The 14,948-nt window shown below is 41.1% G+C and overlaps 1 protein-coding gene across 1 annotated transcript; it reads left to right on the top strand.

Moving 5' to 3' along the window:
• The first annotated feature begins 10,418 nt into the window (after window positions 1–10,418).
• On the top strand, window positions 10,419–12,326 carry LOC128503235 (UDP-glucuronosyltransferase 2A2-like). The gene has a single exon (XM_053473276.1). It carries the CDS (start codon window positions 10,439–10,441, stop codon window positions 12,029–12,031), a length of 1,593 nt encoding a protein of 530 aa, XP_053329251.1. The 5' UTR covers window positions 10,419–10,438; the 3' UTR covers window positions 12,032–12,326.
• The last annotated feature ends 2,622 nt before the right edge of the window (window positions 12,327–14,948 follow it).

The raw sequence follows: 14,948 nt of genomic DNA, 5'->3' as shown, positions 1-14,948 counted from the left end.
GCCCCTCTTGTCCTGAAAAAAAAACAATATCTAATGTGTGTGGGTTCAGTAAACGGGAAAGAAGAAAATTACAGCTAAACACGAGCAGCGCAGAAATGTTAAAACGGCCATTGTCACAAAGGGTACAAAAAGTAAAATCAGTAGAGGGGCAAGGCACATAGCAGGCCAGAAATTGGCAGACAGACACATCCAGCTACATGACTATATCCCCCATGTTAGAAAAAATACGAATTGATAAGGGCATTGAGGCACAGGGCAGACCAGGCATTATACACTGAGCCAGACATTGTAGTGTACAGCATAACTCCTATTACTATATACTGCGGTAGACACATACAGTGGTGCAGCATAACTGCCATCACTATATACTGAGCCAGACATTGACACTGGTACAGCATAGCTCCCAACAATATATACAGAGCCAGAAATTGATGGTTGTACAGCATATATACTGAGCCAGACACAGACAATGGTACAGCATAACTCCCATCGCTAAATACTGAGCCGGGCACATAGGGTCGTACAGCATAACTCCTATTACTGTATACTTAGCCAGACATTCGCAGTGTACAGCATAACTCCCATTACTATATACTGAGCCAAGGACAAATGGTGGTACAGCATAACTCCTATCATTATATACTGAGCCAGACATTTGCAGTGATACAGCATAACTCCTATCACTATATATGGAGTCAGAAATTGATGGTGGTACAGCATAACTCCAATCGATATCTACTGAGTCAGTCATTGCTGGTGGAACAGCATAACTCCCATTACTATATACTGAGCCAGAAATTGATAATGGCACAGCATAACTCATATATGGAGTCAGAAATTGATGGAGGTACAGCATAACTCCAATCACTATATATTGAACCAGACATTGACGGTGGTACAGCATAACTCCCATCACAACATTGGTTTATTTTAGGAAGATCGTGCCAAACTAGTCATTGATTTTTTTGGATTAGGTGACTGATCAAGGTGGTGCAGTAGACATTGCATTTCAAGAGTTTAGTACGCTTAGAGTCTAGATCCTAATATTGTTGAATTAATTAGACAGTGGCTGAGTGACAGAGTTTCCTTACACAGTGCACGGGTGCCAGAACTGTAAGCTGTGAAGGCTTGATAAAAACCCCTGAGCGGGTTGAAACATCGCCACATGCTTGGAATAAAATTGCGCTCTTTTATCCCATTGCTGAACGCCTTTTGAATTTGTTTAACTATTTGCGGGGATTTGGTGGAATCCTCGCAAGGTGGGGTAGCCTTCATTGTTGGTGCGGTCTGCCCTCTTTGCCTGCTTCGTTTGAGTTTATACATGAATTTGAATTGCAAACTATACATTTTTCACCACTGTTAACACTGGCTATCACTGTTATATCATGTGGTAGCAGGTGCATAACTAGAAACCATATGGCTCTGGTGCAAAAATTGCCCTGGCTCCTGTATTTGCCAACATTGCCCCGAAAAAACTTGTGCCTTCTTTGCCTCTTGCCCTCCCTTCCAAGATACACTCTGGCACATATATGCAAACACACTTACACAAATTATGCACACTTACTGATACTTACTAACGCATACATTCACACACATACAATTACACCTGCATGTTCACACATACAAGTAGACATCCATACTCACACACACAGACACACAATTAGTCATCCATGCTCACACACACACACAGTTAGACATCCATGCTCACACACATACAATTGGACATCCGTGCTCACACACAATTAGGCATCCATGATAACAATCATACATACAAACAAACATACATACATTCCCACCCCCATTTACCTCTCACTGCTCCTTCAGCTTTCTCGGTTTCAGCTCGGACTCACGTGACCCGGTATGCTTCTGTCTCAACGTGCAGGTTCAAAATAGTTTAGAAAGGGCCCTTCTGACGTGGAGCTGTGTCCAATAGCTGCATATGTTTAACAAACTTCAACACTCCTTTTCACCAGAGTGCCCATTTCTAGCAGGTACCTGGCCATGTTCACTGCACATGCGCTTATTGGATATTCTGGAGGGCGCCAAATCCAAACCTTTAAAAGGTTTGGATTAGTCTTGTCTGTCTGCAGGGCATTGTTCAGCACAGGACACCGTGTCACCAGCCCCCCCCAGAGGATTTGGAGATGTCTAGTCCGGTTTCTCCGGGGGATAAAGACGAAACCTGCTCCCATTCCTAGGAAGGCCATTTTTAAATCAACGCATGCGGCTTGCTCTGAGTGTGCTACCCCTCTTCCTGATGGATGTAGGAAAAAGATGCATAATGCCTGCTCGGCAGAACATTTTTGTAAAGACAAACAGAAAGACTTGCAATCCTTCCTGGGATAGTTCCAGGAAAACCTAGCACAGACCTTTGAGGCATTTCAGGTTTCTGCAGCTCAAGCTCAGTCCAAGGTTTCGAGTAAATCCTGCAAACGCAAAAGATCTTGGTCATCCTCCAGATCTGATCTATCATCAGGTGAAATCTCTCAGTCCTCTACAACATCGTTCAGTTCGGAGGATGAGGCTGTTTTTCCTCCCCAAGAGCTTCGAAAATTCACAGAGGAGGTGACTCGTATTTTATTGGACGAAGAGGTTGATAAAAAAAAGGGCTCTCCTGTCCTTCCCAAGCTGAAGCAACTTATGGAAAGAGAATGGAAATACCCAGGTAAGAGGGCTTTTCTCTCCAGGCATTTTAAACACCTATTCAGGCTCCAAAGTGAAGAGCGTTGGGATGAGCCCCCCAAGGTTGACGTCCAAATAGCTCAGCTGTCGAAAAAGACAACCATTCCCGTTGGAGGAGTCTCCGGCCTTAAAGACTCAATGGATAGAAGGGTTGAGACTTCCTGCAGGCGTATATTCCAGGCATCAGGCGCGCAATGCAAATGTCTGAGACTAAAAGGGCTCTCCCTCAGGATAGATGTTCCAGATGGAGTAGGCCCTTCCAGACGTCTTCCAGATCACAGAATTTTCGAAGTTCCTTTGGAGACCGGAAATTCCAGGATCGTCCCAAAAAACAAGAAAAGAGAAAATTCTGACAAAGTAGGAGGAAGGCTGCAGCAGTTCACTCATGTTTGGGAACAGACGACACACAACAAGTGGATTCGGGAAATCATCTCAAAGGGATACAAGATCAGTTTCATGTTTCTTCCCAGAAGTCAGTTCGTGATCTCCTCATATCCATCCCATATGAAAAATTTAGCGCTTCATTCGGCTTGGCTATCGCTCCTTTTAAAAGGAGTCATAGAGAGGGTTCAAGCTTCACAACACTTCCAAGGTGTGTATTCCAGACTCTTTCTAGTCCCAAAGCCGGACGGATCCTTTCGCCCTGTTCTAAAGAAAGTGAATAGCTGCATCCCGTATCGAGATGGAGAACATTTCTTCAGTCGCCCAGTTGATTCAAAGAGGACACGTCATGGCAACCTTGGATCTGAAGGACGCTTACCTTCACGTTCCCATTGCACAGTCTTCCAGAAGGTTTCTCGGGTTTGTAGTCCGAATACGCGGAGTCATTCATCATTTCCAATTCAAGGCACTTCCATTCGGTCTGTCCTCTGTCCCAAGAATCTTCACAAAGATTTTGTGTCCTTTGACGGCATATTTGCGAGAAAAGGGGATTTACATAGTTCCCTACCTCAACGACTGGCTCATCAAGTCCGAATCTTCAGGGAAGCTCCGGGCGGACCTTACCACCACGATGCAGTTTCTGGAAGATCACGGCTGGATTATCAACCGAAAGAAGTCCAACCTCATCACTTCCACCAGGATCCAGTTTCCTCGGTTTAGGAGTGGATTCGGTCTCTCAACATTTTTTCTTCCGTCCACGAAAATCAGGAAGATCAAAAGGGAGGTTAAATCCCTTCAATCTCACCCGACTTGCTCTATCAGGAAAGCCATGAGCATCCTTGGTCTTCTGACAGCCTCCATGCCGGCGGTCAAGTGGGCAAGAGCTCAACTGCGTCCCCTTCAGTGGGATATTCTACGGAATTGGTCAAGACGGGAGGAAGACCTGGATCTAGATGCCACTATCGCGAGTCAGGTCTTATCCCAACTTACCTGGTGGAGGACATCTTCTCATCTTTCCAGAGGCCTTTCTTTTCGTTCCCCCAATTGGGTAACCCTTACCACGGTTGCTTCCGGTATCGGATGGGGCGCCCATTTAAGTTGTCACTTCCGGCAAGGCAGTTGGTCTCCGGAAGATTTGCTTCGTTCATCCAATTATCGGGAACTAAAGGCAGTTCTTCTCGCCCTCTTAGCCTTCGGAACCCTGTTGGAAGGTCGTGCTGTGAGAATACAGTCGGAAAACGCTATGACAGTCGCATATATAAACAAGCAGGGGGGTACACGAGTAAGGAGCCTTCAGGTTCTTTGTTCTGTGTTGATGAGTTGGGCCCAACTTCATCTGGAAGACATATCGGCTACCCACAAAAGAGGCTGCGACAATACCATTGCGGACGATCTCAGCAGGCTAAGATGGTCACAAACTAGTGTCAAGATTTGGCCTTCCAGAGATAGATCTGATGGCTTCCAGGCGAAACAGGAAGGTTCAACTTTTTGCCTCTCTCAACAGGCAGGATTCACCAGACTTCCTGGATGGTCTGTCCATAAGGTGGGATTTCCGTCTGGGTTAAGTGTTTCCTCCAGTCGCATTGATTCCACGCGTCCTCCAGAAGATCCATTCAGACAGAGCCCGAGTCTTAATCATCATCCCATACTGGCCAAACCGCAACTGGTTCTCCCTCCTAAAACAACAAAGTCTAACGTATTGGGAACTGCCTCTTTCAGATCAATTGCTGGAAGATGGGGCTCTGCATCTGGAACATCTCCAGATGTTCAAGGTGGCGGCCTGGCTACTGCAAGGATGATTCTGTTAGAGGGTCTACTTTCAAGGATTTATTTTCGGGTCTGGAAGAAGTTCCTGCTCTGGTATGCCTCAAGGGGGTTTTCCTTTTTTCCTCCTGCCGTCAACTCTATTTTGCTGTTTTTAAAAGATGGTTTTTCCGCGGGCCTCAGTGTCTTGACCCTAAAAGGTCAGATTTCGGCTCTTAATCATTTTTTTGTGGAAGATCTAGCTTCTCATGTGCTAGTCAGACGGTTCTTTAAGGCCATCTCCATTCAGCGTCCTCCGAGGAGAACTCACTTTCCGCCCTGGGATCTTACCGTGGTTCTTCACTCTCTCTGCTCGACTCCGTTTGAACCTTTGGAGGAAGTTCCACTGAAGCTCTTATTGCTTAAGACTGTGTTTCTAGTGGCCATTACTTCCGCCAAACGTGTGGGAGAAATTCAAGCCCTGTCATCATCTGAGAAGTTTACCATCTTCCATCAGGATAAAGTTGTTCTCCACCTGCAGCCTTCCTTTCTTCCGAAAGTTTTATCCAAATCCGCTATTAGCCTTTAGTTCTTCCGTCATTCTTTCCATCTCCCTCCTCTCCGGAGGAATCTAAATGGCACATGTTGGATGTCAAGAGAGCCCTTGAGTGTTATATTTCTAGGACTTCCACCATCCATTCCACTGACCAACTGTTCGTTACTTGGTCTGGTCGTTCAGAGGGGAAAGCTTGCCTCTAAGGTTACCCTGTCCCGATGGATCACGGAAACTATTCGTATGGGCTACCAAGTCTCTGACGTTCCTCTATTATCTCCTGTCACTGCCCACTCCACCAGGGCTGTGTCTGCCTCGTGGGCTGAGAAGGCTTCCGCTTCACCGGAGGATATATGCAAGGCGGCTACTTGGTCATCATTTAATACCTTTGTTTGACACTACCGGCTAGACGTCTTCTCATCCTCTGCGGCGGATTTTGGGCGTAAGGTGCTCCAAGCGGTTGTTTCCTGAGGAAATTTGTTTCCCTCCCATTCTTCGGGGATCTTGGTACATCCCAGTAGTACTGCCACTGTATGGCAGGAAAATGGAAAAATTTTTCACCGTAAATTCCTTTTTCCTTAATACAGTGGCAGTACGGATTTCCCTCCCTTTGTTCTGAATAAATGATTTGTTGTAAGCAGTTTTGTGTTCTTGTTATTTACTGGATCCTTTAAGGGTGAGAGGGGCTTTATGGGTAAGGAGGAGGGTTTCTCTCTGGTTAACCCTTTTTTAACCCGTAGCGTCTTCTTGTCCATATGAAGAAACTATACCCAGTAGTACTGCCACTGTATTAAGGAAAAAGGAATTTAACGTGAGTAAAAAATTTCCATTTTTTTATGTGCAAGTCCTACAATTCTTTATCTTCACAAAAATTCCCACATGGAAAGAGTTAAAATATTGGCATTATAAATGCCCATAGGGTGTCTAGTTTTAAAAAATGTATGATTTGATGGGGTAAATTGAATTGGCCGGATTCAAAGATGTCCCAAATATGGGACATGGGGGCAGTAGGACCAGATGTCTAATTGGCAAAAAAACACACCTCACAAAGGTGGCCTTTTACCTTCCAAATAACCCAACAAACCCATGCATGCGGGGTGTCACTCGCTCAGGAGATGTTACTGAACACATATTGGGGTGTTTGACACGGACATATACCAGGAGCGGTACATTTATACAATGTGTGTGAAAAATATACAAAAAAAATTTAATACCATAAAGTTGGACAAAGGCTGGTGGTAAAATTAGTGCATGGAAAGGGTTAAAATACCAGCATTTCAAATACCTTGGGGTGTCTAGTTTTCAAAAATATTTGGTTTGATGGGGTTAATTGTATTTGCTGGCTTCAAAGATACCCGAAATAGGATATGTGGGCAGACGTTTTGAGATGTCAAAATTCCAATTTAAAAAATGCACACCTCTCAAAAAGGGCCTTTTAGTCCCCGAACAACCCAACAAACCCATGCATGTGGGGTATCACTGTGCTCAGGAGATGTTGCTGAACACATATTGGGGATGTTTGGCAGTGACATATACCAGGAGCTGTTAATTTATACCTGGAGTACAATGTGTGTGGAAAAAAATAAAAAAATTTTTTTACTACCATAAAGTTTGACAAAGGCTGATGGTAGAACTAGAGCATGGAAATGGTTAAAATACCAGCATTTGAAATACCTTGGGGTGCCTAGTTTTTAAAAATATATGGTTTGATGGGGTAAACTTCATTGGCCTGCTTCAAAGGATACCCAAAATAGCACATGGGACAGAATGACCAGCTTTGGAGAAAAAATGGTTTTGAAATAGCAAAACACTACTGGTACTTATTGCCCTATAACGTGCAGAAAAAAGCAAAAAAACATTGGGTATTTCTAAACTCAGGACAAACAGTAGAATCTATTTAGCAGGTTTTTTCATTAGTGAGAAAAAGTAATTTTTTAACAAAAATCACCATATTTTATCATTTTTTATAGTAAATTAGATGATATGATAAAAATAATGGTATCTAAGTAAAGCCCTGTTTGTCCTGAAAAGAACAATATATAATGTGTGTGGGAGCACAAAATGAGAGAAGAAAATCACAGCTAAACAGCAATACTGAAAAATGTTAAAAGAGCCATTGTCTCACAATATACTACGATTAAGAAACAGTATTGTCATTAAGGGGTTAAAAAAAAAACCTTCACGATCTTATATGAGAGTTGGTTTTGGCCCTTTATTCCCTGTCAAAATATTTTTTTAAGAAAAATATGCTATGCTGTGTAGCTCTGTGCTAAGGGATGTTGGGGATTTTTTTTATTTATTTATTTACATTAGAATATGTAAATTAATGAAGATGTGTGGATTTTTCTATTTTTATATAGTGATACACTGCACATTTATATATTTATTCATGATGAAAAACCAATAATCTCCAAAAAATAAAAATCAGCTGTTTCCAGCTAAAATAGTAATAAACACCATTAACAACATTTGTGCTGTATTTCTGATCCATTTGTTATTTTAATGGACAAAATTTGCTTGTATTTAAAAACCAATGACATTTCTAAGTGACCCCAAACTTTTGAATAGTAGTATATATTTATAGTGTCAGTTATAGAACAATTATAGGGCAAAGATCTCCAAAGTAAAGTCTGCTCTATGGAAACGAGTGGGATGTTACTACTGATTGCATATTTGGAATAGGACTTTGTACCAGAATTACCCTTTTACTAGTAAGAGACACACAATTATAGGTCTACCGGTATGTTTGTTGTCCTTGACCGGTTCACTTTAGTAGTTTTATTGTATTAAAAGGGTTAATTTGCATTAGCCTCCAACCACCCCATCCACAGCTGCCTTTTTTACTACTTGAATATGATGTTATATCCTTGGTATCCTAGGCAAAGCCCTACATAGTCTAAATGTACCTACTGAGCAACAAAACACCAGGATGCCTGATCACCCAAAATGCTGCAGCCCCTCAGACCTTCCACCCTAGGATTAGGACACAATACACGGCTGGTCCCTATGTAACTTAATTCTTCCTAGTGATGGGGTGGGGATACTGCACTCAAGGGTAACCTCTTCTGCCCTTTATGACACACCACCATGAAAATATACTTTAAACCCCTTTATGTCAACATGTTATGTAATGTGTAAATTTTTTTTAAAAGTCTGTTACAAAAAGTGGTGGTTCTTGGATGACCAATTTGGCCATGTTTTTCAGAACACATAATCTTCACATAGAAACATAAACAGCTCTGACATTTTTTCCAGTTTACCTAAATCATTTGCCATTTGGCTTATCTCTCCAGGAACATCAACCCTGTCGCAAAACTTTATGTCGTCAGGAAAAAGACATACCTTACCATTAAGACCTTATGCAATATCGCTAATAAAAATATTAAAGAGAATGGGTCCCTGAGATGCCCCACTGGTAACAAGACCTTGCTCTGTATATACGCCATTGACTACAACCCTCTGTTATCTGTCACTTAGCCCCTGCCTAATCCATTAAACAATATTGAGATCTAAACTCAGAGATTGCAGTTTATTGATAAGTCTTCTATGTGGCACATTGTCAAAAGCCTCACTAAAATCTAGATACGCAATGTCTACTGTTCCTCCTTGATCAATTACTGTAGTCACCCAATCAAAAAGATACATTTGGCATGATCTTCCCGATGTAAACCCATGTTGTTTTTAATCTTGAAACCCATGTGACTTCAGATGTTCAACAATCCTATCCTTTAACATTTCCATTAATTTCCCCACTACTGATGTAAGACTTACTGGCCTGTAGTTGCCTGACTCCTCCCTACTTATAATTGGGCACAATATTCTCTTATTTCCAATCCTCTGGGACGACTCCCGGTAACAATGCTTCATTAAATAAATCCATTTTTGCTAGTATACCACCAAGCTCTTTTAATAACTTGGGTTGTATCCCATCAGGCCCCATCAATTTATTTGTTTTTACTTTAGAAATTTGGGGGGACAAAAAATATGAAGTGCTGCCTTACAGCAGGTAAACTTATAGAAAGGAAAAATATAACTCAGTTATACATCCCACATACCTGTGCTGCTAAGCAGCATGTGAAAATGATGTGTCCTGGAAAACATGCCTGATGTGGTCACCATAAATATTCCCAAGGCAACCCCCAGCTATGGAAGCCTCGAATTTACACAAAAATGGGGAGGCCTCTATTCTACTGAATTGCAGCTTCTCAAAATGTTTGGAGGTAGTAAACAAATAAATCACATTGACTAAATGCAGTGATTGATGCATTAAACCTAATACGGCGGCCAGCTACCATTTAACCAGTAGTGAAAAATGGAATGCCTGCAGCTACCTAAAGTCAGACAACAAAAAACATACCAAAAATTAAAAAATGGGCAGATGAGCTTTTGTAAAACTATAATTCTCATTAACCTCAGCCAGGCTTGGGTGATGGTAATTGTAGTCCACAAAATCATGTGCACCAGCAGTGAAAAAAGGGCTAGTATTTTTTGTGGTTATATGTATTTTTTCCCATCGGTTGTGTTCTATAGTGCATTTATGGCATCTAACCTTATCTGCCATCAGTTTTCTAGAATGCCTACCTGGGCTGCATGCACAATCTGTATGTATGGAGTTTGGGACTTTTCATAGGTTTCTATTTATGATTTTGGTTGGCATATATGGCAAATTGCTATTTAAATGCTCTGAATCATTTCAATGAAACATTTTTTGTTATTTAAATGTATGTTATATGAGTTGACTCTTGCCTCTATTAAAAGGAAAATGACATAGTTCTTGCAAACTACCAATGCTGTGCAATTTGACCTGTACCTGAGTTAAAACAAGCTGCACTTATCAGTATTCTGAGATAAAACACAGTTTTCAAGACAGGTAAGTGAGCGGCAATCCCCTCCCCCAATATGCACAGAACAAAAAAAAAAAGTTTTACTTCTGAAAGGCAAGACGTTATAGCCTTTGTCACTGTGTCAGGATGACTTTGCATAATGTGGTTTTCTGTATATAAGAAGGTGCCCTCCTCTACCATGCAGTATGTTATAGGAAGTGTGGCAGATCCAAGGGAACATATCACTTCTCTTAAAATGGCAACCACAAAGACATTGTTTTATATCTTTGCCTTTATTTTTTCACTGCACCTATCCCCTGCACACACTGGCAAGATCCTTGTGGTACCAGTGGAGGGGAGCCACTGGATTAATATCAAAGTACTGATGATGGAATTATACCAGCGAGGGCACAAATTAACTGTAATGAGACCTTCCAATAGTATCTACATTGATGAGTCTTCTGATCATTTCAAGGTAGAGAACATCCGCCTCTCTGATGATCATGCACTTTCACGAGAACAATTTGAAGAGTATGCCCTTAACTGGATACTTTCCAATGCCTTCCCTAAAGACGTCTCATCATTTTCCACAGCTTGGGAGTTCATTCGAACAATTGGGACAGGAACTCAGACTGCCACCGCTACTCTGACTGCAGTGTTTGAAAACAAAGAGTTGATGGAGCGTTTGAGGACCTCAGGCTTTGATTTGGTGCTTGCAGACCCCTTTAATGTAGGAGGGGTGATGCTGGCTAACTACTTGAAGCTACCTCTGGTATTTTTTGGAAGATGGATGCCTACAGAAGATATACACTTTGCGATAGCTCCTTCACCTCTTTCCTATGTACCTGTGATCCACTCCAGGGTAACAGATAGGATGACCTTCCCAGAGAGGATCAAGAATGTTCTCCTGTACACCATGTATTTTTTAGCCAGCCGAGTACTGGTGTATCCTGTCTATGATGAGCTTTGTAAGCGCTACCTTGATTCTGAAGTCAGTGTATTTGAGTTGTACCAAAGGGCCGACATATATCTAATGAAAGTAGACTTTGTCTTTGAATTTCCACGACCAACCATGCCCAATGCTGTCTACATTGGTGGCTTCCAGTGCCAGACACCAAAACCTCTACCCCAGGAACTGCAAGAGTTCATGGACAGCTCAGAACAAGGGGTAGTGGTCTTCTCTCTAGGCACTCTGGTGAAGACCCTACCGCTAAAGATCGCCAGAGAGATTGCAGCAGGTTTAGCACAATTGCCTGAACGTGTTATTTGGCGTTACACTGGTGAAAAGCCAGACACACTAGGCAATAACACCAAGACCATGACCTGGCTACCACAAAATGACCTGCTAAGCCATCCCAACATTAAAGCCTTCTTAAGCCATGGTGGTGAAAATGGTATCTACGAAGCCATTTATCATGGGGTCCCAGTAGTTGGTGTCCCTCTCTTTGGGGATCAGTATGAAAACATTCTACGCCTTAAGGCAAAAGGAGCTGCTGTAATGCTGGATAATTTGCTGGATGTCACATCAACTGAGATATTCAATGCGGTTCGTTTGGTTATTGACAATCCTTCCTACGGAGCTGCTATGAAGCACATCTCCAAACTACACAGGGACACACCGGTATCACCACGGGACACTGCTGTATTTTGGACAGAGTTTGTGATGCGCCACAATGGGGCAGAACACCTACGAGCAGTGGGTAATGACCTACCATGGTATCAATACTATGTCCTGGATGTCATTGGGGCTCTTGTGGCCACACTTGCAGTCATTATCTACTTGTCATGGAAAGTATTGGGTGCTATCATAAAGATATGTCTCAGGGGAAGGAAAAGCAAACAAGACTAACATTCTTTGTGTAAGTTTTACATGCCACAGCATACAATGTATACCATCATTTTACCTTGTCTGTAATTTATCTGTCTAAGGATGCATATTCACAGGAAACGATATTGATGTCAGCTTGTGTATTAGACATTTTAAAGTAATCTTAAAGACAGTATAATCCTTCTAGACAGGCCCATCTTTAACTTGGAGCAAAACTTGTTGTATGCAGAGCAATTCTGGCCCTCAGAGCTTTTACATGTGGACCTCAGGTAAGAGAGAATATGTATCTTTAAATAAAACATGTATGCACATGAAATCTTATTTAATTTCGCTTTTCTCTTGTCATGTATTTTAAGTTGATATTTCCAATTGCCCTAAATACGTATAGCCAGAAAAAAAACACCTAAAAACTTTCAACTTTTCATGATATAATATTTGCAACAGATGGCTTTTTGTAGTTGTCTAGGACTGTTGTCTTGACTCACCCACTCTACTAAACAAACACAGTGGTTCTTATCACACTACATTGTGGTGAACAATAGGATGTCTCAGGCTCCACCCATAGGAACCACCTGATACGTGAAAGTCTTATACTTGAATTAGCTAAGGTGCCTTAACCAAAATAAAAGATGACTATGATAGCAAGTTCCAAATTTGCATTTTAAACAAATTGTTCAAGTGTAAAACAAGTGTAAAACAAAATCTAGTACTACACTACATTACTCTACATAATACTGTATTTAAATCCCTCAAGGAAGGGATTCATTCAGAGAACATGAGAGAGTGAACGCAAAAGAGACCGTAAAGGAGTGAGAATCTTAGAGAATGTGAGGGTAAATGTGGGCGTCAGACAATGAATTTTGTTTCTGAATCTAAAATGCCCCCTGTTTTTCTTCCGAAACTAAATATTCATCCCCCTTGGCATTTTTTCTATTTAATGAATACTTTTGCAAGGCAGTGTAATTTGGGGCAGCTTTGAAACTGACTGATTTAATTCACCCCCTGTGAAATCATAGATAAACTAGACACCTCAGGGTATTTTAAATGGTGGTAGTAATTTTTTTCACCCACACGCTTTGTGCTTCAGGCATACATTTTATAGCTCTTGATATATGCCATGGACAAACACGCCATAATGTTTCCAGCAATGTCACCTGAGTAGTGATACCCTTATGCTAGGTTAGTCAGGTTATTCAAATGTTTGTATTTTAACTCTTTCCATGCCAGGATTTTTGGGAAGATACAGCACCAATGTTAGGACTTGCTCATAAAAAACAATATATATATATATAAAAATATATACATACACAGTTGTGCTCAAAACAAAAGTTTGCACACCCTGGCAGAAATTTTGAAATGTTGGCATTGATTTTGAAAATATGACATTTCATGCAAAAAAACCCTTTTATTTAATGCTAGTGATCATATGAAACCATTTATTATTATAACAGATATCACCCAAGTGACCCTGACAAAAAGTTGACATCTCACATGGATGCACTGAGCAGGCTCCTTTGGGAGCAGAAAAGAACTATCAAAAGACCAGCATAACAAGGTAATGGAACTTTATAAAGATAGAAAATAATGTAAAAAGCCTTGAAAATGCCAAATCAGTACTGTTCAATCACCTATTAAGTGAAAAATTGGAGTCTCTCTTGATACCAAGCCTAGGTCAAGTAGACCAATAAAGTTTTCAGCCACAACTGCCAGAAGAATTGTTCAGGATACAAAGAGAAACCATCAGGTAACCTCGGGAGAAATACAGGCTGGTCTGGAAAGAGATGGTGTGGTTGTTTGAAGGCGCACAATACGACGATACTTGAACAAAAATGAGCTGCATGGTTGAGTTGGCAGAAAGAAGCCTTTACTGCGCCACAGCCAATGTTCCCTCTAATTTTTCTTGGGTGTTGTGCGCAGAAAATTTCTGTTGTGCCAAATTTTTCCCAGAGCCAAAATTTTGTGCGCACAATATGCTTCTACAGTCCATATAAAGTTGGTGGAGCTGAAAAAAAAAAATCACATTGCAAGGGGGTGGAGCTATATATTTCCAACCCTTTTGACCCCATGGTCTATTCTAAAGGTGAAATTCTCACCGCAAAAATTAATTATGAGCGAATCATGAGCGGGGGCTCCGGGCTGCATAAAGGATCAATATATATATATATATATAACTATTTTTTTTTTATTGGGAAAAACTGCATACCATTGACAGGGGTACAGCATAACACCTATCACTATATACTGAGGCACAGCACCTATCACTATACATTGAGCCAGACATTGCCAATAATGTAGCATAACCCCAATCACTATATACTAAGCCAAACATTGATGTGGTGTAGGCCTACTGCTTCAGTGTCTGGCTTAGTATAAAGGGATGCACCGAAATGAAAATTCTGGACCGAAAATTCAGCTTTCACTTGACCGAAACTGAAAATGACCCCCCCTTTAAAAAAAACCCCACTTTATAAAAAATAACACACCCAAATTGGACAAAACCCCCCAACAACAATATTATATATATACACACATATATATACACACACATATATATACACACACATATATATATATATATACACACACACACACACACACACACACACACACACACACACACACACACACACACACACACACACACACACACACACACACACACACACACACACATATACCGTATTTGCTCGATTATAAGACGACCCTGATTATAAGACGACCCCCCAAAATCTGAATATTAACTTAGGAAAAAAAGAAAAAGCCTGAATATAAGACGAGCCTAAAGGAAAAAAGTTTTACCAGTAAATGTTAATTCATGTAAACTATTTTTTTTAATAAAAGCTATGATTGAGAAAAATATTTTTTTTTTGTTTTTATTTCTTGTATTTTCCAACCTGTCCCCCAGTTACGCACATCTGCCCCCAGGCTTGCCACACCA

Source organism: Spea bombifrons, chromosome 8 (genome assembly GCF_027358695.1).
Source record: "Spea bombifrons isolate aSpeBom1 chromosome 8, aSpeBom1.2.pri, whole genome shotgun sequence".
NCBI lineage: Eukaryota > Metazoa > Chordata > Amphibia > Anura > Pelobatidae > Spea > Spea bombifrons.
This window is presented reverse-complemented; position numbering and strand designations above follow the sequence as displayed.